General features: G+C 58.8%; 1 protein-coding gene across 4 annotated transcripts; it reads right to left on the reverse strand.

Moving 5' to 3' along the window:
• Positions 1-200: 200 nt before the first annotated feature.
• LOC141977172 (persulfide dioxygenase ETHE1, mitochondrial-like) lies at positions 201-23,472 on the reverse strand. 4 transcript variants are annotated; one of them, XM_074938518.1, is made up of 22 exons: positions 23,347-23,472; positions 22,992-23,084; positions 22,606-22,713; positions 22,212-22,370; positions 20,784-20,864; positions 20,451-20,568; positions 19,983-20,128; positions 19,164-19,284; positions 18,710-18,926; positions 18,174-18,290; positions 17,772-17,871; positions 17,414-17,588; positions 17,263-17,317; positions 16,774-16,913; positions 16,383-16,473; positions 15,623-15,698; positions 2,796-2,940; positions 2,486-2,634; positions 2,040-2,169; positions 1,477-1,566; positions 1,151-1,267; positions 201-903 (listed from the first exon to the last, which is right to left on the reverse strand). In XM_074938518.1, exons 1-22 carry the CDS (start codon positions 23,395-23,397, stop codon positions 851-853), a joined length of 2,532 nt encoding a protein of 843 aa, XP_074794619.1. In that variant the 5' UTR covers positions 23,398-23,472; the 3' UTR covers positions 201-850. The 4 variants fall into 4 exon arrangements, with proteins under 4 accessions (XP_074794619.1, XP_074794620.1, XP_074794622.1 ...); XM_074938519.1 differs by lacking the exons at positions 15,623-15,698; positions 16,383-16,473; positions 16,774-16,913; ... (11 more) ...; positions 22,992-23,084; positions 23,347-23,472 and adding an exon at positions 3,499-3,659 and having other exon boundaries at positions 207-903; XM_074938521.1 differs by lacking the exons at positions 15,623-15,698; positions 16,383-16,473; positions 16,774-16,913; ... (11 more) ...; positions 22,992-23,084; positions 23,347-23,472 and adding an exon at positions 6,785-6,851 and having other exon boundaries at positions 208-903.

The raw sequence follows: 23,472 nt of genomic DNA on the forward strand, positions 1-23,472 counted from the left end.
GAGGGAGCAGCACCCTCTGGTGGGCACCTGCAGTAACACGGTGGCCCTATGGGCCCATCTCACCCAGCATCCCGCCTTGGGAAGCAAACACGATTCCGAGGGGTCCAGCACAACTTTATTCTCTCAGCAGTGGTTCATTTCCAACCCCCTCCCTCCCCAAGACTGAGCCCCATTCATAAAGAGGGCCCCCCCTCCCAGCCCAGAGTGGGGGACACCCGCTCCCAGCTCTAGGCCCACTGGTGCCGACGCCCCACAGAGCAGAGACAGTCCAGCTGGTGCAAACAGCAAGTGGAGGGAGCCCTGCAGCGTGGATGGGACCCCCCCAATTCAGGCACAGGGTGGGAAGCAGGGCCTGACAGAACTGAGCAGGGTCCGCCCAGGCACCCCGTTATTCAAATGCAGAATATGGGGGCCTGGGGTCTCTCTCGGACCCCAATGCTGGCTGCAGGGGTTCCCTGCTGCCTGCACACCAGGCTCAGGGAAGGGGGGAGGCCTTTGCTCCCCAGGGGAGGCTAGCGGGAAGCCCCCACCCCACAGTGAATGCGGAGGAAGGTGCAAACTCCCTAATGCCAGACTGGGCGGGGAGGGGAGGGGAGGGGGGTCGGGAAGCTGCCATGGCTGAAGATCATTAACCCCCTCCCCAGTCAAGGGATGCACCCTCCCACTCAGGACCCCAAACAGGGAGCCCCCAGATTTCGCTTAAGGGAGGGACCAGAGTGAGAGTCAGGGACAGCCAGCCCCAGGCCAAAGGACCTTCCATCATCATAAGGGTCAATGAGAAGGTGTGCCCTATGATGAGGTGGGTGGGGCTTAATACAAGGGGGCGTGGCATTAGCGAAAGAGGGCTGGGCTAAGTCGCTGCATCCTGGATCCCACACTTGAGGTTCGCTGGAACGGCAAAATCTGCAGAGGATGAAAAAACAGACACATTAGACAGAGCGATAGGGGCCCTGGCCTCATCTACGCCCCCTGCCAGCCCTCAGCTGGGATAACTCCACCCCCCCGCTCTAACCACTAGACTCCACTCCCCTCCCAGCCCCAGGAGAGAACCCAGGCGTCCTGGCTCCCAGCCCCCCGCTGCTCTAACCCACCAACCCTTCTCCCTCCCAGCCCATGGAGAGAACCCAGGCGTCCTGGCTCCCAGCTTCACCAATTTGTTGGGGTTGAGGAAGGTTCAAGCTGTTCATCAGCTGGACAAAGGCCTCGCAGCTCTGGGTCAGTCGGGGGTTCAGGGTCCTCTCCTCCTCCACCGTGGACACCGTCTGGCCTGCAGGGGGCGCCAGGGGGCAGGTGAGAAACAGCACCAGCAGGGGGAGCCCCACCCCTGCAGCACAACGCCCCTGCGGGCCCCCCACCCGGCTCCCTGGAGCACAGCGCCCCCTAGTGTCGGGCTGGGGCATCGGGGCCAGCCCTGACTGCCCCACTGAGCCCTGCCCCCTGCAGCACAGCGCCCCCTAGCGCCGCGCTCGGACTCACCCGTGTAGTCGTGGGCGGGGTAGATCAGACAGTCTCCGGGGAGCGTGAAGATTTTCTCGTGCACGGAGCGGTACAGGGTCTCCGGGGAGCCTGCAGGGCGGAGAGAAATGGGGCCTGGTTACCATGGGGTGGGGGACACAGCCAACCCCCTGGCACGGCACCCCAGCCACCCCTGGCACTACCTGGCCAAAGCTCCCTGGCATGGCACCCCCATCATCGCCCCAGCACCCACTGCCATCATCTTGGCAACCAGCAGCCATGTTCCCCAGGGCTATGGGGACGAGGAGGTGAACCCAGAGATGCTCCCTCCACCTCCATGGCAACTACCAATCATGTCCAAGAGATAATGCACCCCCCCACCCCTCACCATGGCACCTCCAGGTCATGCCCAGCTGTTGTCACCATCGCCATGGCGGTCACCATCATATCAAAGGGATGCACCCTCTTGTCCCAGCAGTAACCATTCACCAGCCCTCCAAGAAACCCCTCCCCCGGTAACACATGAACCCCCCCCACACACACACACACACACCCCCCTCCCCATCACCCCAGCTCGCCCTCACCCTGCTGGAAGTCGGTGCGGCCGCAGCCCCGGATCAGCAGGGTGTCCCCGGTGAAGGCCATGGTCCTGTCACTGAGCACGTAGGTCAGGCAGCCGTCCGTGTGTCCGGGGGTGGAGCGGGTTTCCAGGGCCTGCAGACAGGGGGAGCCAGCGACATGACCTCTTCATGGGACCCAGGAGTCCTGGCTCCCAGCCCCCTACTCTGACTCCATTCTGCTCTGCTCCCAGAGCTGCGGAGAGAACCCAGGAATCCTGCCTCACAACCCCCCTGTTCTGACCCCACTCAGCTCCCAGCTCTGGGGAGAAACCCAGGAGTCCTGACTCCCAAGTCCCCCTCCCTCCACACACACACACACACGCTCTAATCACTAGACCCCCCTGCCCTTCCAGAGCCGGGGAGAGAACCCAGGAGTCCAGACTCCCAGCCCCAGTGCCCAGGTGACTTACAAAGGCCCCGAATTCCAGGGCGTGGCCCTCACGGAGGAGGATGTCGGCCAAGGCCCCGCTGTCCTGGGAGATCACACTGCGGCAGCCTGGGAGCATCGTCTTCAGCAGCCCGGTGCCCGTGATGTGGTCTGCGTGGCAGTGGGTGTTGGCTGTGTGGAGCAGAACCAGGGATTTACAGATGGGAACCTGACCCGCTCCCCACCTGCCCCGCCAGCCGGTCCCTGCCCTGGGGCCAGATCAGGGCCGGTGCCCCCGAGAGGGGAAAGGCCCCGTGTCCCATTCTCCACCTGCCTCCCAGGGCTGCTCTCACCTGCGTACAGTAAGTTGAGGCCCAGCTCCCCCACCAGCTCCGCGTCCCGCTTGGCCGTCTCCAGAACCGGGTCGATCAGAACCGCCTCCTTGGTCTTCAGATCCGCGAGCAGGTAGGTGTAGGTGCAGCTCACGGGCTCAAAGAGCTGTGGAGGGGAGATCCAGTTAGCAACGGCAGGAGAGTGGGGTCTAGTGGTTAGAGCAGGGGGGCTTGGAGCCAGGACTCCTGGGTTCTACCCATGGATCTGGTGCTATCCCTCCTGCCCCATCAGTCATTCCCAGCTCCAGGCTCCCTTTGCCCTGGGAGCAGGACAGGAAGTCAGGAACCCCGCAAGCAGGGCGGGGAAGTTACAGCACCAAGGATCTGATCAGACCAGCAATAACGAGGGCTGGGATTTCCTGACTGCCAGAGCACTTTCTTCCGGGGAGAGAACCCAGGAGTTCCAGCTCCCTGCCCCCCTGCTCTAATCACGAGATCCCACTCCCTTCCCAGACCTAGGGAGAGAACCCAGGCGTCCTGGCTCGCAGACCCGCCCCCGCTCTAACTATCAAACCCCACTCCCTTCCCAGAGCTGTGGAGAGAACCCAGGAGTCCTGGCTCTCAGCCCCCCTGCTCAAACCACCAGCCCCGACTCCCCTCCCAGTGCCACGGAGGGAACCCAGGAGTCCTGGCTCGCAGCTCCCAGGCCCGGCCCGGGGCTCACCTGCCGGAAGAGCAGCCCCTGGCGCTGGGCGCGGCGGGTGCAGTAGGGTCTCTGGGCCAGGGCGCGCCGGGCAGCGGCCGCTGCAGGGCGGCTCCGGGACAACCACATGGCCGGGGCAGCGGGCGCTGCGCTGGTGCCAGCTGCGGGGACGGGCCCTTTAAATGCCAGGGGTTGGGGAGGACGGAAGGGGGCGGGGACAGGGAGCCTGGAGCCCTTAAAGGGCCAGCTGCACGGGGCGGGGGGAGGGGGAGAGAGAAAGCTGGGTCCCTGGACATAGAGATGCCCCTGACACAGAAGGGAAGGGTAACACACACACACGGGAAGGATAACACAAACAGATACACACACTAGGGAAGGGTAACACCCACCCACCCACAGACACGTGCATAGAAATATGGAGTGACACACATGTACACACAGGGATATAATTACACACAGGGTTCCAGATCTACACACGAATACACACACACTAGGGAAGGTTAACACAAACAGATACACACACATACACACACACTAGGGAAGGGTAACACACACACACGGGAAGGTTAACACAAACAAATACACACACTAGGGAAGGGTAACACCCACACACAGAGACATGTGCGCAGAGACATGGAGTGCCACGCATATACACACAGGGATATAATTACACACAGGGTTCCAGATACATACACAAGTCCCTCTCATAGACACACACTCTCCCTGGAATACAATTATACACACAGCAGCCCTGGCACATGCGCACACACACAGAGATACAATTCAACACACACTGGGTTACACACATATCCAGAGTCCCCCTCTCTGTCTCACAATGTACACAGGGTTACACTTACACACACACACTCAGTCACACACATGCAGCCACACGGGGCTACAGTCCCGCTGGCATACCCCAGGTGCACCGAGAACAAGACACAAGCACTCACAGGTCAGCCTCTTTGGAAACACACACCCACACACAGTAAAGATTTACCCCCTGCAACCTGTTAGTTGCACTGCTTTGTTGCTGTAGGGTCTTCCAAGGACAATTAGCAAACACATGGAAGAGGGTACAACACTGGGCCCACAGCTACAGATCGAGTCCCCTTTAAATATGCAAATGAAGGTCGCAATCCCTATCCTGATTGGTCCATTCTGCAGGACAGCTCCCAGGCTGGTAGTTTCATTTCCTGTTCATCTTATTAACCCTACAAATGCCAGATATAGGGGAGGCCGCATCACCTAGTGGAAAGGGGTGGGGTGGGGTATGGAGCCAGGACTCCTGGGCTCTCTCCCCAGGGCTCCGTTAAGGCAGAGGGGTGGAAGGGGCGAGCGCCAGGGGCAGGGCTGGGAGCCAGGACTCCTGGGTTCTCTGCTGGGCTCTTGGGAAGGCAGTGAGATCTAGTGGTTAGAGCAGGGTGGGGCTGGGAGCCAGGACTCTTGGGTTCTCTCCCCAGCTTGGGGAGGGGAGTGGGGTCTAGTGGTTAGAGCAGGGTGGGGGGCAGTGGGCAAGGACCAGGGGACTTTAACTGTCCTTGAAGATTCTTGTCCGGCTGGTCTCTGCCCTTTGCCAAAGAAGCAGCTGAGATTAACCCTTCACCTGCCAGCCCTTTCCTCCGGGACAGGCGCCCGCAGCCCACCTGGGAGAGGGTTAGAAACCCACGGAGCAGCTCAGCGCCGGGGGTCGGGATAGGGATGGGGGGGGGAGTGACAACGACATTGTTTGTTGTCTTGGCCATATGGACTTCGTTCCCAGGGCACAAGTCAGGACTCCAAGCCCAGCCCCTGGCTCTAAGTACTGGGTGTGAGCTCCAGTCGTTAAAGGGGTGTGGCAGGCCTGCCAGCCAGGACTCCTGGGTTCTCTCCCCGGCTCTGGGCGGGGAGTGGGATCTCATGGTAAGAGCAGGGGGGCTGGGAGCCAGGACTCCTGGGTTCTCTAGAGATGAGTGCATTCTGTGCAGTCCCGTTGCCTGTTGGGTTCCCAGGGGGCATGAGGCAATCATTCCCTCCTGGCTACTAGGCCTGTGTGGGCTCTGGCAGGGGGATGATTTGGGGCCCCCGGGAGCAGGCTGGGAACCTGCCGTGGCAATAACATGGCTGGGTGCAGGGCTGAGGAGCCCGAGCCGCTGGGTGTGACGAGACGGTAACTCCTGCTGGGGGCTGATTATATCTGGGAGGGAGAGATTTGCCAGCTGGCAACCGATGCCATGATGGAGGGGGGAGGGAAAGGAACAACGCCCAGGAGTCCTGGCTCCCAGCCCCCTGCTCTAACTACTAGACCCCACTCCCCTCCCTGAGCTGGGGAGGGAACCCGGGCGTCCTGGCTCCCAACCCCCTTCCTTTGCCCTTGCAGTGTAATTACAGTAGCGCTGAACTCTTCCCTCCTTTCAGCCATTTTGGGCGGTGACAGTCACCGTGGGCAGAACTATCACCCCTCCCCGCAATGGAGCCCCCCTATCTTGTCAAGGAAGCCCTGGTCACTGGCCAGCCAGGCGCCTCCTCCAGCAATCAGCCTGATCTCTAGGATTTCACATCGTTGCTCCCCTGCTCCCAATCCCGCGTTTTTTTGCTTTTCAAGAAGCAGCTGGCTGGTGAGCTCTAATGTGTTAGAGCCGGGGGCCAGGACTCCTGGGTTCTCTCCCTGGCTCTGGGAGGGGAGTGGGGTCTAGTGGTTAGACCAGGGGTGCTGGGAGTTAACCCTTCTCTTCCCCTCGCCCCCCACCACAGGCTGTTTTCTGTATTTATCTGCTCCATCAATGATCTTTTCTGACAGAAATTAAAATAAAATGTCGAGCCAAAGCCACTGAGCGGAGGGAAACCCTACGATAATAAGCCAGCGTGTGCAGTGTCAGTACTCAGGGCAGACCCTAGAATAAACAGCATGCCCGGCCGCCCAGAGCTCATAAGCAACCCTACAGCAATAACCCTAGGCGATGCAATCCAAGGTCTCCAGAGAGACCCCACAATAAACAAACCACTCTGCCCAGTTACCCTCCACGGAGCAAGGGAGCGTGCATAGCCCCAGAACTCTGGAGAGAGCCAACAGATAACACATTAGTGTCTGTAGCCCCAGTGCACGTGAGACACCCTACAGTAAACAAACATACCAGTGCTCACAGGAGACCCTACAGTAAACAAACAGGACTCTGCGGCCCTGGTGCTCACAGGAGACCTTACAATAAACAAATGAGCCCGTGCGACCCCAGTGGTCACGGAAGACCCTACAATAAACAAACGAGACCTTGCAGCCCAGCATGCACAGGAGACCCTACAATAAACAAACTGGGATGCCCAGATACTCCACCATCAACAAACCATCCTGCTGCACAGCCCCGTGGCTCATGAGAGACCCTGGCTACCCAGCCCCGTGTGCCTGGGAGGGGAGACCGAGCCTGGAACAGCCTGCTGCTGGGAGCTGCGGCGGGGGGGGGCGCGGGGATTGACGCATAGAAAGAACAGCCACCGCGCGTTGGCACGATGAATTGTGTCCCTCGCCCGAGCTGGTGAGAGAAACCAGGGGGGCGCGCGAAGGGGGAGCCCTCATGCGCCCCCGTGCGGGCACTTGGTATAGCCCAGCGCTCGCTCCCTGCTCCTGGCCCCTCCCACCGGCTGGGTTGATTCGGCTGCGTCCGGCGGCGGCTCCTCCCTCCTCCCCCTCCCTTCTCGGTGGATTCTGCTGCGTCCGCCCCGTTCCCTGGGGATTCCCCCCCCCCCGCGATATTTACCCCCCTTCCCGCTGGGATTTGCCCCCAACCCCAGGAATTCACCCCAGGATTTGCCCCCCTCCCTCACTGAGCCTCCTACATTGTCCCCTCCCCATGCTCTGCCAGGACTCCTGGGTTCTCTCCCTGGCTCTGGGAGGGGAGTGGGAACTGGGGGAGGGCTGGGAGCCCGGACTCCTGGGTTCTCTCCCTGGCACTGGGAGAGGAGTGGGGTCTAGTGGTTAGAGCAGCAGGGGGCTGGGAATCAAGCCCCAGAGGCAGGAATGGAACCCAGAAGTCCTGACTCCTTGGCAACTACCACAAGCCACCCTCCCCTTCTGCTGCTGGAAAGAGAACCCAGGAGTCCTAGGAGGCACGCGGTCCCCGTATAAGGGTGAACCTCCCCTCTTGTGAAACAGGGCTCAGCCACCCCTTCGGGGAGCTGGGAGCCTGCATGCCCGAGCTGACAAATAGAAAATCCTAGGGAAATTAAATGCAAACAACTCCAGTTAACGCTTCATTACAGGGCTGAGATATTCCACGCCCCTCAGCTTATCCCACCCCTGCCACCAGCTCTGCCCTGACAGCCTCAGACACGGGATTTTCCCTTCTCCCCTCTGCACGTCCCAAACCAACCAGAGCCAGGGCTCTTGATGGCCCGCCAGTCCTGCACCCTTTAGAGTGGGATCCCTGAGGAGAAACCTACCCGTCTACATACGTCTGTCCCATCTTTGTTACCCTCATTTCTCAGGATTAAAGGGTTAATACTGCCCGTCTCCAGACAGTGGGTTGCTTTCTCTCACTCTTTTGCTGCCTGCCCCGGTTTTCTTTTCTGGCCTCTTTGAACAAGAAAAATTCAGATTACAGGTCTCTGGAGGGAAGCAGCAAATATTCCATCGGCCAAGCCGGGCTGTTGGAGAGTGGAGGAAAGGGTCCTGCATTGGGAGGGGCAGCTTGACTTTAGCACCTAAAGGTGCTGATCAAGCTAGGGAACAAGATCAAGGCTCCCACCATGCTGGGCACTGCACAGACCCCGACCGAGATCAGGGCCCCGTTGCGTCAGGTGTTGCCCAGACCCCGACCAAGATCAGGGCCCGTCACTCCGGGCGCTGCACAGACCCAGACTAAGATCAGGGCCCCCCACGTGCTCCATCCTGACCCACAGCGACCCATCCAATATTCCAGTGAGGAGATGAACTGAGAACAAGTCTTTGGGGGGAGAGGGGGCGGGGAGGGGGCAGCAGGAGGGGAGATGAAAACAGGGTTGGATCTGGGGGGGAGCACTGGGAGGGGTATATGGCACAGGATCGAGGGGTAGGCGGGGTCCGATGTGGGGCTGGATCTGGGGGATATGTGGATATGTGCATGGTGGGGTGGGGGGGAGAAAGCTACATAGATAGATGGGGTGGATGGGGGAGTGGGGATGTGGGCTTATGTGGCTGGATGGAGGGATGTGGGGCTGGATTGAGGGTATATGGGGTCAGTACGTGGGGCTGGATCTATGGGACTTCTGTGGGGCTGGGGGCTCCCCCCGGTGGGGTGGGTGTGTGTGTCTAGCCAGGTCCCCCTAACTCCGGCCCTGGCATAACCATAAGGGTAGCCTAAAATTCCTCCTTACCTGTAAGGGGTTGAGAAGCTCAAATAACCTGGTTGGCACCTGACCAAAGGAACCAATGGGGACAAAAGATCCTTTCACATCTGGGGGGGGCCTTTGTTTTGGGTTCTTTGTCTTGCTGTTCCTTTGCGCTTGGGACTAAGCGGGACCGGACATCAGTCTATGTCCTCCAAACCCTTCTGAACCAGCCTCTCCTATTACAGAAATTCTAAGTACAGCCAGGCAAGGTGGATTAGTTTCTCTTTGTTTTCTCAACTTGTGAATTTTCCCTTTGCTGGAGGGAGGTTTATCCCGGTTTTGTTGTAACTTTGAAGCTAAGGCTCTGGGGGGGTTCCTCTGTGTTTTGTGCATCGTTTGTTACCCTATAAAGTTATCTTCCAACCTGACTTTACAGAGGGCATTTTTACCTTTTCTTTTTTTTTTTTTTTTTTTAAATAAAATTCTTTTAAGAACGGATTGATTTTTTTTTTCAGTGTCCAAAGATCCAGGGGTTTGGGTCTGTGTTCACTTTGTAACCAATTGGTTAGGATATTCTCAAGTCTCCCCAGGAAAAGGGGTGAAGGGACTTGGGGGGCTATTTTCGGGGAACAGGAATGCCAAGTGGTCCTTTCCCTGATTCTTTGTCTAAACCACTCGGTGGTGGCAGCATACTGTTCAAGGACAAGGTGGAATTTGTGCCTTGGGAAAGTTTTTAACCTAAGCTGGTAAAAATAAGCTTAGGGGGTCTTGCATGCTGGTCCCCACATCTGTCCCCCAGAGTTCAGAGTGGGAAGGGAACCCTGACATGGTGGCAGAGGTGGGCCCCATGCACAGCCCTGACACTGCCCCGCTCCTTGCAGCTGCCTGCACTGTGCCCATGACCCCGGGCCAGCGGGTCTGAGGGACCAGCTGGAGAAGGACAGAGACCAGCGGCTGGGGCAGGCTGGGGGGGGGGGGGGAATGTGACAGGTGAACAGGGGTGGGGACAGGTGAGCAGGGGGAATGGGGGTGTAGGGAGATGGATGGAGGGACAGAGGACATGGGATGGATAGAGGTATAAGGGGATGGGGGTATAGAGACGTGGGGCTGGGGAGCCGGAAGGGGGACTGGTGCCCAGAGGGACGATGGCCAATTGTAACACAAGGGTCGGTTTTGGCCCCGTTTGTATCTTGGGCGGGGTGTCAATGGGGCCAGAGCCCCAGCGGGCAGGAACTGGCCATCGCTCTGGGGACACTCCCTCTCTCATTCACACCAGGGCATTTCCCCTGTGTAAATCCCAGGCCGGTTTTGCTCACCCCGATCTTGGCCTGAATCTGGCCCCCGAGACTGGATTCCCGCTTCTTGGGCCCAAATCCCACCCAGAGGACTAAATTCCAGCTGCTGCTGGTGACATGCAGGCCAGGCTGGACTATTGGTGCATGACAGTGAGGTGACGCCAGCGAAATGCCTGAGGGACAGCACCATACGGACTGGGGGGACCGGGAAACCATCGATAATTGGTCAAATGACATCATTCATTACAGGGCCCCGCTCTCGGCTGGGGTCTGTGCAGCGCCCCGGCGCGGGGGGCCCCCGCTCTCGGCCGGGGTCTGTGTTTATTGTTGTACAATCTCTAATTTATAATATTATGTTAACTAACAATACGATAATACTTATAAATGATATGATAATCATCAATTACTACATTTTAAATACAATATCTAATTTATAATAAATTACAAATGTATTTATAATATAAAGTATATTATATATGTTAAATAATATCAATCATTTCTAATAATTAATACAATTATATAACTAAATGATTACTACTATTTATCATTTATAACATTTTATATCATAAGTGATAAATTAGTAATAAATCAGGGACTATATATTAAACACACTACTTTGTTTTATAAATGATAAATTAGTAATTATTATAAATTGGGCACTATTCAGGATATATTAAAATACTTTATGTTCTAAATGATACATTAGTAGCAAGACTAAGCTTTTATCAGGGATATTTTTAGTAAAAGTCAGGGACAGGTGATGGGCAAAAAAGAAAAGTTCACGGAAACTGTGACCTGTCCTTGACTTTTACTAAAAATATCCTGGACAAAACGGGGATCGGTGGGTCCCCACACTGCCTGAAGCGGGCAGCTGCTCTGGGGCTGCGGGGTACCCCTGCCGCCCGCAGCTCTGGGGGCCCATGGCGGCTGGGAGCTCGGGGGTTCCCCCACCGCAGCTGGGGGCTGTAGGGGCTGCCAGAGGCAGTAGAGGTACCCCACAGCTCCCTGTCCCCGCGGGCAGCAGGGGACCCGCAGCTCCCGACCACCGCAGGCTGAAGTCACGAAGGTCGCTGGAAGTCACAGATTCCATGACGAAATCAGTCTTAATTATTAGTAATGATCAATAATTATAAATCAGCAATTGATACTCACTCTCTGTATTAAACACCACTAATATTTTCTGTTACAGATGATAAACGATTTGATTCTTCTCCTTGCCTCAGGCCCGTCTCCCTGGCGCTGCCTCGTCTCCATTCCAGTCTGTCTTGGAGCAGTTCCTCAGAAACGCTGCTGTTCATCAAAGTCCAGCTAGCGTTGGCTCTTCCAACCCAGCTTTTACCTGCCACGTCTAACTTGAACCCCCCCGTTCCCTGGCTGTTCTTCCGATCTTCCTTCCCCCGGCCAAACCGTCCAAGCCTGGATCCCCTCCGCGGTTCTAGAATTGGTGCCACCTTCCCCGAATTCGTTTGTTCCGAGCACAAATTCGTCCTCGTTACCCCCAGGGTCTAGCTGAATGGGTTTATTACCATTCTCTGCAAGATCTGCACCGGTTGCTTGCTCCGTCCCCAGCATTTGGAGCCATACACGCTGCAGGCCCAATTACCGACTCGTAGTTCTGACTTGTCACTGTGCTAGCCAGCCTCCTACCGCAGGTCACGCCTCACTCCTCTTTATGGACTCGACGCCTTTTCTGCTTCGAAGATCCTCGCTGAGTTCCCCATTTTCCTGCTGCGGGGACTGACCGCTGGCTGTAAGACTTTGCCAGAGACAGGATAACTGACCAATTGGTTGTGTTAATTATTAACATTTTGTTGTAAAACCCAGATTGCACGTTTAACCAACTCTGACGAGCTATGTTATACCTAGCCTTGGAAGGGCTCATTTTTTATCAGTAAACATCGATAAAAGTCAATTTCACCGCACCCATGGAAACCGATGGAAAAAATCTTTCTATTGATGATGATCAAAATGTCCAGACGGGCGACGTGAGACCAGCGCGGCTGGGGAACGGAGTGGAGCTGGATTTCAGGGTATGTGTGTTTTAACAGGTATAAAGCTTTCACTTTTTAAAATCAACGTTTAGTCATTCAATAATTATTGTCTGACCCGCCCTGTTGCGTGACTGCCCCATAACTTCCCGCAACAGCGAACATTTAAATCAGTAAAAAAATTTAAAATGCTTTAAAAATGGATATGTCAAAAATGATAAAACTCAAATTGTCAAGCCTAATTACACATTAACCATTAGTTCCTAATTATTAATAAGTATGAATTCTTACTATACATTCTCAACAGATCTTGGATGATATCAGCGATCAGTTACCAATTATTATAACCAGGTGACAATGTGTTGGGTACAAATCGATAGTCACGCAGTAAAATTAATCAGATGAACGAATGTGACGGAAAAGAAATAAGAAAAATAATAAAGATAAATTGTGAACTGGGAAATTTCTGTAGCAGGTTAAAAAAAAAGTCAAGTAACAAAAATAACTTTACCCAGATTTTAATTTTAAACATGTAGGTGAAATTTAACCAATCTGCAAAAAGAATTGAGAGAAAGAAAATACTAAACAGAGTAAAAATAAATCACCCTTGAGGGGGATAAATAGCTGGGTAGAAATTTTGAGGTTTAAAAACATCTGGCATTTGAGGGCTGGGTTTCTAGTGATAGGAAATTAATGCCCTCGGAGTTCATGGTCCATTTCATACTGGGGTGACAGATTTTCATTCAAAAGTCAATCCTGACCTGCAGCCCCCTGTTATCCCAGCCCTGAGATGCCCCCCCACAGCTCTGCCAGTGCCCCTCACTCCTGACCCGCAGCCCCCTGCTCTCCCTCTGTACAAGTCAGAGATGTTTTCTGGGTCCTGTAGATTATAAGCACCCCAAACCCAACCTGCTGCTGCGGCTGGAAAGGGGATGAAGCCATGGGGCAGGGTTGATCCCTGTTATAGAAGCGTCTTCCAGCGTATTATATGCACCCCATGAGGAGGACAGGACGGGGGGGAGGGGGGAAATTCGCTCATTTTATTTTTTTGGTACATTAATCTAAAAAAAGTAATGACCGTCTGTCCATCCTCTGCTGGAGGGGCTGACGGCCCCCTCCCCCAATCTTACACACAGCACCCCCTGGGAAGTCTTGAACTCCCCCAAAGCCCAACTTCTCTACAACGCCCCCCGCCCCTCCAAAAAGGTTCCAGACTCCAGCTCAACAGGCCCCTCCCCGGTCTGTGAGTGCCCCTCAATTCCAACCCACAGCCCCCTGCTATAACAGCCCTGGGCTCCCCCCGGCTCCGTTCATGGACCTACCTCTCGGTCTCTCTCAGCCCTGCTATCAGCCCCACTGCTTCGTTTCTGCCACTCGCTAGCAGCTGTCGGGTCAGATCAACACAAGGGGGCCACAGCTGGGCTCGTTAACAGGTTTAATTAGGAAAGATACACACTGGCCATGCAGCAAAGGACAGGGCCCCCCAGGTGGTGTGGGGAGCAGCTGGGCTGGGCTCTGGCTCAGGACCCCCACACCCTCTCTTCTCCCCCTGGCTGGTCTGAGTCAGGAAAGCACTGTGGGGTACAAGAGAGAGAGTTCCCCTGCTGGATTCCCCTGCCCAGGCCAGACAGAACATGCGGAGACCCCCACCCCTGGCTACGGCTCAGAGGGAGAATGGATGGGTTATGACTCCACGGCTGGAGATAGGGGTCACGCAGACCCAGAGCAGCTGAGGGGTGGAGCAGTAGCTCCAGCCCCGTTCAGCGAGATGCCTCCGCTCATCACACGCGTGTCCTGAGTTTCAATACAGAGGCCGCTCCCTGAACAAGTGCAGGGGGGGGTGTTCGAGTTCATGGCAGCAGGGCCAGTACCTTTTCCGCAGCAGCTCCCTGGGGGATGTGGGTTTATGGGGGCACAGGCTCAGCAGCACGTCTCCTTTCGAAGGACAATGTGGGGCCCTTTCAAAGAATCCCACTGGGATAGAGCAGGGTCCCTAGCATGCCCCAGGGCCATTCCTCCACTGTGCTGTGTAGGAGGGAGCCCAGGACTGCAGCCTAAATTCAGTGTGGGGCCCAGGCCAGGGCCTCAGCAAGACCAGACCCACCCCCCTGTTAAATGGAGTTTTTAAACCAAGCTTCACCTGAAAGCCATTTATTTTGCTCAAAGAAAAATGTTGTAGAAAAGAGCTCCCCCCCCAATACAAACAGCATCCCAGGATCTAGGGCAGGAGAAAGGGAAACCATGGAGACAGGCACACAGCAACCCTGAAACTGACCAGGGCTGAAACTGACCAGACACACCCACCTAGGTCCCCCTCCCCCCAGCCTGAAACTGACCAGGGAGAGAAGGAAACTAACCAGCTTAATTTCCTTGCCTAGAGCAGTCAAATGGCAAGACCTGAACTCACCCACCGCCGTGGCTCGGTGAAAATTCACGGTGCCAAGCGGTCCCTGGCTGCACCGTTCCCAGGGCGGTAAGGCAGGGAGGGAAGGTTTCCTGCATTTCATCTCGGTTTGTAAATTCTCTGGAGTTTAGCATCTAACCCCGCCCCGTGGGTTCCTCCCTCCCAGTCACAGACTCTGTCCAGCACAAGTCACATGGGTTTAACTGAAAAGGGGGCCCACGCAGGTGAAGGGGACTGGACACGGGGGGTCTGGCGGATGCAGACACCCGTTCAAAGGGATGTGATTGTAGGGCGGGCGAATGGCGAGAAGCAGAGTCAATCCAGGATTAACCCAACCGGTCGAAGCGACAGCGCTGGCGGAAAGGAGGTTGAGGGGATGGGTGGTGAGGGCGCCTCACAGATTGGGGGGAGGGTTATATTGAGGGGAACAGGGAGTCTGGCTGGGGGAGGAGTCAGATCAGCTGCGGGGGTGGGTACATGTGGGGCGGCCCTGCCCCGGCACAGAGCCCAGCTCAGCCCCTGCAGTTGACGCTGATGCGAACAGGAGGCTCAGGCAGGGGCCGGAACAGCTAAAGCCGCCCCGCCCAGCGTGTCGTCCGTACCCAGCAGGGCTCCCAGCCCCGAGGCTGCGCCGGCGCCACCCTGCGCTGGGGGGATCTGCGAGCGCCGCCCTATGCTTGCGGCACCACCACGTACGGCTGGTGCGGGATGAGCCGCTGGCGCTCGGTGCAGGTGTAGATCCAGCGGGGGCGGACGAAGGAGAGGTTGGCGTTGTCGTTCAGAGCCTGCGGTGGGCGATGGCAGGGAAGTGAGGGCCAAGCCCAGAAGAGCATCTGACCAGCCCCCCTGCTCTAAGCCCCTAGACCCCACTCCTCTCCCAGAGCTGGGGAGAGAACCCAGGAGTCCTGGCTCCCAGCTCCCCCCTGACCTGAGGCACTGGACCCCACTCCCGTCCCAGTCAGGGACAGAACCCAGGAGTCCTGGCTCCACAGACTCTACTCTACACCCTGCATTAAACACCCAAATGCAACAAACAGGTTAAAGGCCCCGTGTCCCGTTCCTGGCCCCACAGAGCCAGCCAGCCCCCTGCCCGCTCCAGGGGAGGACACGTGCACCTCATCCATTAGGGGTCGCTATTCTGATGCTGGGGGGCAGGGGGAGAACGGGGGGAGCTCTCTCACCTCCTCGAAGGTGTCGTCCCACTCCTGGGCCGTGATGACGTAGTTCACCCGCTCGTTCATGTAGCCCTCCACCTCCCTGGGGGCAGGACGGCATCATCAGTGAGAACCCCGCGCCCCTCGCTCCGACCCGCAGCCCCCGCGGGGCTCCCCCCAGCTCTGCCCGCGCCCCTCGCTCCGACCCGCAGCCCCCGCGGGGCTCCCCCCAGCTCTGCCCGCGCCCCTCGCTCCGACCCGCAGCCCCCGCGGGGCTCCCCCCAGCTCTGCCCGCGCCCCTCGCTCCGACCCGCAGCCCCCGCGGGGCTCCCCCCAGCTCTGCCCGCGCCCCTCGCTCCGACCCGCAGCCCCCGCGGGGCTCCCCCCAGCTCTGCCCGCGCCCCTCGCTCCGACCCGCACCCCCACGGGGCTCCCCCCAGCTCTGCCCGCGCCCCTCGCTCCGACCCACCATCCGTCCCCCCGGCTCCCCCCAGCTCTGCCCACGCCCCTCGCTCCGACCCACCATCTGTCCCCCCGGCTCCCCCCAGCTCTGCCCGCGCCCCTCGCTCCGACCCACCATCCGTCCCCCATCGATTATAAAGAATTGCTCGCTGAACACAGACGTGTGTCCAGCACAGAGATGCAGCTGTCTCTGGGGTGGGGCACAGAGGCTGTTTAACAACCTCCCAGAAACAGATCACGCCTAGGACAGCAGTGAAGGAGAATTTTATAACTACAAATGGGACTTCGGGAGCTACCCCCCACCCAGCAGGATTTCACCCCTCACCCGCTGAACGCCGTGATGTAGCGATTCAGGAGGCGTCGCTCCTGGGAGGGGAACTCGCCATAGAGGAAAAAGCGTTTGCCCACGAAGAAATCTGGAGAGGAGGAGGAGGAGGAAAGGGGTCATGTAAAGAGCGGGATGCTCGAAAACCGCTAGGGTGTCTCCCTGTCAGAGTCGTACGGTGTTCACCTGTGGGACTCCCTGCCGCAGGATAGTAACAATCTCCTTCATGTGTTTTACTCAAACTCACTGTTAACAGCGGTTACCCATCCCCTAGAGGAGACAGGCCCCGTGCCCCTTCGCCCCCCACCCAAGAGAGCCAGTTCCCCCCATGAGGCCGGATGGAAGCCAGAGGTCCCTGGAAGGAAAAGGTGCCATGTCCCACCCCACATACCAGGCAGCTCCGGGATGGGCTGATCCGGCTCCTCCTCCACATCCGTGTTCTCATCTGTAGACCCACCATAGGGGTCGTCATCGGGGTCCGGAGCTGCCTCCCGACCCGCTTGCTGCTTCTTGCGGTGCTCCTCCTCCACCCTACATCAGGGAGCGTGGGTCAGCCAGGGGGTGACACCCCTCCCGCTCCTCTGCTGAAGCAACAGAACCCCCTGCCCTACCTCACCTCCACCCCCCTCCCAAAGCCAGGGAGAGAACCCAGGCATCCTGGCTCCCAGCCCCCCTGCTCTAATCACTACACCCCACTCCCTTGAGCTACAGAGAGAACCCAGGAGTCCCTCCCCAGAAAGAGCACCGGGGGGGTGGGGGCGGATCCCCCCCTGAGGCCCTTTTCCCATCCCTCCTGTCCCCACCCCCTCTCTGGATCAGCCCCCATGGCCAAGTGGTACTCGCCCCCAACTCACCGGGGGCCAAGCTCTGCTGTACCCACCTCCTCAGCTCGTCGTCTGTGTCGCCGGAGTCGCCCTCCCCGCTCTCTCTCGCCCCTGGAGAACAGCACGGGAAATCAGTCCCAGCCACCCCACAGCATTGTGGGATACCTCCCGGGGCAGGGAGCCAGGACTCCTGGATTCTCTCCCTACCTGCGGGCTCCCCGCTGTCCGTGGAGGCCGGGGAGCTCTCCCCCCTGGCCCGCGAGTTGCCGGCGTTGGCCCAGGATGTGCCGGGCTCTGTCTCCTCCCCCGAGGACTCACCCTGAGGTGGCAGGGCCCTGGCAGGCGCCTTGCCCTGGTGGTTGGAGCTAAGCAGCCCGGCTCTCTGCAAGAGAAAGGTCCGAGGGCAGGGGGGGGTCTGTGCAAGGTGGTGTAATGGGGGCAGGGGCTTGGGAAGCTAGACCCCACCCCCCTCCCAGAGCTGGGGAGAGAACCCAGGAGTCCTGGCTCCCAGCCCCACCCCACTCCCCTCCCAGAGCCAGGCCCTGCCCCATCTGACGCCCCCTACCTGTCGGGGGGAGGGGGTCTTGTGGGGCCGGGCGGGCGGCTCTTCCTCACTCTCGTCTTCCTCCTCACTGGCCGAGGCAGGCGGACCGTCCATCAGGTACCTGCCCAGGGACACCGCTCGGTTATCCCCTCAGCCAAGCGCTGCTCCCCAGCCCCAGGGAGATCCGAGTGTACCCCCTGGAGCCCCCCCACCCCCCTGCAGTCCCCTACAACAGGACTGAACCCCCTGGGCTCCAGCCATCACTGATTGCCCCCCCGCCCATGAATGACCCCCAGCACCCTCCCCCACCAGTCTTGCTCCCCATCTGACCCCGATAGCATATAACCCCCCAAGCCCCAGCCAGTGCTGATACCTCCTGGATGGCCCCCCAGACCCACTGGATGTAGGGTGCCCCCTCCTCACCGTTTGCAGGGCAGGTGCCGCCGGGCCCGGTGGCAGTCCAGCACCCACTCTTTCCGCACAATGGTGCCCCCGCGCCCCTTCACCTGGCTGTACTTGGGGGTGTTGGCAAAGGCACAGCTGGGGGAGAGGGAAGCAGAAGGGAGATCAGAGAGAGGTAGATCAAGGCATCAGGACTCCTGGGTTCTTTCCCCAGCTCTGGGTGGGGAGTGGAGTCTAGTGGTTAGACGGGGGTACCTAGATAAGGCGGGTGCTGTCGGGGGTCCAGTTGGGCTGGCCGGGCGGTACCGGCCGGGCAGGGGGAGGGAGCCGGCGGTATCTACGTGAGGTGGGTGCTGTCCGGGATCCAGTCGGGCGGTACCAGCCAGGCGGGGTGGGGAGCCGGCAGTACCGATATGAGGTGGGTGCTGTCGGGGGTCTAGTCTGTCTGGCCGGGCAGGGAGCCGGCGGTACCCACATGAGGTGGGTGCAGTCGGGGGTCCAATCAGGCTGACTGGGCAGTACCGGCCTGGCGGGGGCAGGGAGTTGGCAGTACCTACATGAGGTGGGTGCTGTCGGGGGTCCAGTCGGGCCGGTACTTGGCGCCCATCTCCAGCGCCTTGTCCCGCAGCTCGGAGCGGAAGGGGTTCTGGAAGCCGCTCAGCACGAAGACCGTCCCCTGCAGGAGCCTATGAAAATCCTCCCCTGCCCCCTCCGGCGACGGCTCCTTCGGCTGCTTCTTGTGGGCCGGCAGCCTGCTGGGGGGTGGCTCCGGGGCTGGGGGAGGACAATAGGGGGGTTCATGATAACACCCACCTACTGGGACACCTGAGCCAACTGAAACACCCGGCCAAATGAGTGACAGATCTGCCCTCCCCTCCTTACACTGTACCCCCCCCCCCCCGCCTTCTCTGGCCCTTAAGGTAGCAACAGACCTCGACCCGTGATACTGTAGACCCGTCACACTGTATACTATGGAGAGAGCTGGGGAGAGAACCAGGAGTCCCCTCTCACCTTTGGGCTTCTTGGGGGCTGGCTGCATGGAGTGTGGGGCCTCGGGGTCAGGCTTCCGAGCGGAGGGGGGGGCCGAATTCTCCTTGCTGAACTCAAACTTCCTCTTGGTGGGAGCCGGATCCTGAGGGAGAAGAAGTGGATCAGGAGCGAAAGATAAACTGGTACGATCAGCATTGGATTCCTGAACGCAGCCACCACTGCGGGGGCTGTTTATACAGGGACCCCTCACCGGGTGCTGAGATGTGGCAGCTTTAAGACAAAACGTGAAGGAGAACCCTGTACCCAAGCAAATCTGCAATGCAGCAGATTGTGGGTACCAGAATGTAGTCCCCAGTGATGGGAGCCGGCCCGGACGCCAGGGTTCATATAGATGACTACATTCCCAGGCCAGCAGGGCCACCTGTGCCCGTCAGCCCGTTCCAGACAGCCCAGGCCAGAGACCGGCCCCCCAGTCACTCCTAGGGTCGATCTTACCAAGGAACCCCCTGTCTCAACTGAGAAACTGCCTGGGATGGAGAATCCCCCGTGCCCCTTGGGGACTTGTCCCAATGATTCATTGCCTTCCCTGGTGAGCACTGATGCCTTATTCCCAGTGTGAATAGAGACGGGATCGCGGCTCCCGGGAGCCTTCCCTGGGTTAAACCGAACGGGTCAAGTTCCTGGCGTCACTTGCTCTGCGGGGGGATTTTCAAGCCGTTCTTTGTTCTCGCGGCTCTTACCAATCCCCTTTGCCAGGGGAGGACACAGGAACTGGCCCCCGGGTTCCAGCAGCCCCCGCCACTGCGAGGGAGCGGCCGCGCCCGGCCGAGAGGACTGTACCTTGGGGGAGGCTGCAGCGCGGCTCGGGGAGGTCCTGGCGGTGGGTTTCTCTGCGGCGGGTGGGGAGGGGGAGGAGGCGGCGCTGGGTGTACTGGCCTGGAGGGTGGCCACGGCGTAGCTTGGGGATGGTTCCTCCGTCTGCGGGGCTGCACGGAAGAGCAGACAAGAGACGTCACAGCCACAAATCACAGCAGCAGCCCACGGAGCCAGAGCTAACCAGACATACCACAGAGGGCAGGGGACAGCCCCTGGAAACCGGCATCTCTGGGTAACCTAGGCAGACAGCCAGCACACCCAGCTGTGGAGAGAACCCAGGAGCCCTGGCTCCCAGCACTCACCACTAGACCCCACACCCCTCCCGGAGCCGGGCAGAGAACCCAGGAGTCGTGGCTCCCAGCCCCCACCCCATTCTATCCCACTAGGACCCCCCCCCCCGACCCCCAGCTCCCCTCCAGGAGTTCATAGTACCTCTGGGCGGTGTGAGAAGCGGTTTGCTAGCTCGGCTGAAGAACAGGGCCCCGGGCCTCATTGAGGCAGAACTGCTGTCCTCGTCCTTCACCTTAAACTGGCCCAGCTTGGTCACCTTCTGTACGGAGAGAGATGCACAGGGCTGGGCTAGTTGGGGCTGCAGGTCAGGAGTCAGGGGCACTGGCACAGCTTGGGGGAGGGGGGAGCCCAGGGCTGGGCTAGCAGGGGGCTGCAGGTCGGGAGTGAGGGGCACTGGCAGAGCTGAGGGAGGGGAGGGGGGAGTCCATGGCTGGGCTAGCAGGATTGAGGGGCACCACCAAAGCTGTTACTCACCGGGGAGGCAGATTTTGATTGGGTTTCATTGTTTTCGGGTGGCGAGTGGAACTTCACAAAAGACAGCCCATATGCTAGGGTCTATGGGGAGAACAGCCAGAAAGAAAGTGACCCATTGGCAGAACTAGGAAGAGAACCCAGGAGTCCTGGCTCCCAGCCCGCCTCCCCTGGTCTAACCACTAGACCTCACTCCCCCCCACTGAGACACCCTGTACCCTATTTTAGGCACTTTTATAAGGTTATGAAATATTTCGTACAAAGTCTGCTTTGTGAGGTACCATCTGAAAACTCATCATTTGCTGAACATCACTGTCCTTTTAAAATGTGTGTAACAGTGTAAAACTACGTACTTTTACTATACGATGTTACTAAAATATGTTAGGATTCTGGGGAGCGCCCACAGACTAGCTCTTCAGAGACCACAAAGGACAGAGCAATACCCCACCAGGTGTTAAGAAACTATCAGCCGGGTAGGCAGCCGTTCTCTGGCAGGGGGAAGGTGTGAATAAGAAATGTACATTTCGCCCCAGAGATGGTTCAAGCCTCACGTACACAAGGTGTGGGGTAATCCTCAGGGGGAGGGGGGTAAAGGAATGAAAAACAGTGGCTTCTACCTCACCTCTCCCATCTCTCTGCTCATGACATCAGTGTATTCCCTGGAAAGACACTGAACCAAAGTGGGGGGTCCCAGGCTGAAAGGAAATCCAGCCTGTGAAATCTACTACAAGTTTTGGCGAGAAAAATCCTTTTTTGCTTTTAACTCCACTCAGGGGGTAAATTAGGCAGTAGCTTGCGTGCTTATTTCCTGTCATTTTTCTTTGCACCCCATTCTGGCTTTTATGTCTCATCACTTGTAAGCGATTGGAATCGACCTTTCAGCAGGTAAAAACCTTCTCAAATAGTTTCATTCAAAACAGAGTGTTTGGACCAAAGTGTTTGGGAACCTCCACTTGGCTGGTGCACAATACCTTCCCTTTGACGGGATTTCTATGAGCTCGTGCTGTCCAGGAGGGTGCTGGGCAGTACAAGCCACACATTTCTGGGGGACAAGGCCGGGACTAAGGATTTGCGGGTGCTGCCCAGTGTGTAATTGAGGAATGGCTGGGAAAGTGTTCCTGTAACTCGGCTCGGGGTGACTTTGCATGCTGCAGGCTGTGTGAGCGGGCCAGGACTGGTGGCAAAGCAATGTCAAAGAGACCCAAGGGGACACAGCTGTTCCCCACTCCAGACTGTACCCTGGGGAACATCACACCCACCCCGCTTGAGCAGGTCGCACTGACAATGGATCACGACATCACCACTGTTCTGCACTGCCCGCTTTCACTCACCCACGTGTAATCCCTTCCACCCCTGCCTGGCCAGTATGCGAGGGGTCCCCGGACCAGACTGTACTGCAGAGGAGGGTCCCAGGGTCGGGAGGGGTCCCACCTTGGTGTAGGGCTGGGTGCAGACAATTTTCACCCGGTCCCATTTCTTCTCTGCCGCTGCCTTCACCAGCTTGTCTGGGCCGAACATCCGGACCCGGTTGAGGTTGGTGCCAGCCTTGCTCTCCGAGGGCGACATGAAAGACGAGGTGACCAGCAGCACCTTGCGGGGGTAGGGGGGGAAAAGAGAACCCGGGCTTAGAGAAGCCTCTGCAAACCCCTGACATCCCCCCACCCCAAATCCTGTCGTCGCCACAGTCCTAAACGGTTAAGCCCCCTGCCGTCGCTCAGCTGGGCCCCACCCCACAGGGCTCACTGAACCAGGTCGACCCCTCTGCCCCCCACCTTAGACCTGGGAGTTCCCCAAAGCCCAGCATGCGCTGCTTCCTCCCCCTCACCTCGTAGTCCTGCTCGCTGGGCGAGGCGGAGCTGCCGGCCAGCACCTCCACGAAGGCTGAGCCCTCATTGCCCACGTCGATGCTGTGGATCCGCTCCTCCTTCTCGAACTGCCGTGGGCGGAAGGGGAGAGAGTCAGGGGCCGGGGATGCGGTGCCCACCCAGGGCCCATTTCCAACCCACTCCGGGAACCAGGAGTCCAGGCTCCCCCCTACACCCTAACCACTGCACCCCCGTCCCCTCCCAGAGACAGAACCCAGGAGTCCCGGCTCCCCCTTGCCCCCCCTTCCAGGGACAGAACCCAGGAGTCCCGGCTCCCCCTTGCCCCCCCTTCCAGGGACAGAACCCAGGAGTCCCGGCCCCACCGGGGGGGGCGGGGGGGGCTCACCTGCAGGATGACCGACAGCTGCTTCTCGCCCGCCTGCGCCGCCTTCCACTTGCGGTAGGTGTCGGCTTTGAGCAGGTTCTCGGCGCAGTGAGTCTGGGGAATGCGGGGGGGGATCGTCAGGGGGGCGGGACACCCCCGGGGATGGTCTCTCCCCCCCCAGGAATGGTCTCTCCCGTCCCGTCAGGGAATGGTCTCTCCCAGTCAGCTCTCCCGCCCCCGCCCCCCCCATGGGGAATGGTCTCTCCCGTCCCCCCCCGGCAGGGAATGGTCTCTCCCGTCCCGTCGTGGTCTCGCCGACCCAGACCTGACCCCCCGAACGGCCCCGCCCCGCCCCCGGGAATGGGCTGCCCCGCACCGGGTCGGCGCTGCTCGCGGACACCACATGGCGGATCCCGATCTCCGGCATCCCCGCGCGCCGCCGCCGCCGCCGCTGCTGCCCCCCCGCCCGGAAACAAAACTCCGGCGACCCCGGAAGTGGAAC

Source organism: Natator depressus, chromosome 24, assembly GCF_965152275.1.
Source record: "Natator depressus isolate rNatDep1 chromosome 24, rNatDep2.hap1, whole genome shotgun sequence".
Lineage (NCBI taxonomy): Eukaryota > Metazoa > Chordata > Testudines > Cheloniidae > Natator > Natator depressus.

Excerpts from the sequence above, each read along its gene's own strand:
- LOC141977172 (XM_074938518.1), bottom strand. The coding sequence starts at position 23,397 with ATGCCGGAGATCGGGATCCGCCATGTGGTGTCCGCGAGCAGCGCCGAC. Across the intron at positions 23,085-23,346 it reads CCGCGAGCAGCGCCGACCCG|ACTCACTGCGCCGAGAACCT; the intron begins GTGCGGGGCAGC and ends CGCATTCCCCAG. Across the intron at positions 1,567-2,039 it reads CCGCACCGACTTCCAGCAGG|GCTCCCCGGAGACCCTGTAC; the intron begins GTGAGGGCGAGC and ends TCCGCCCTGCAG.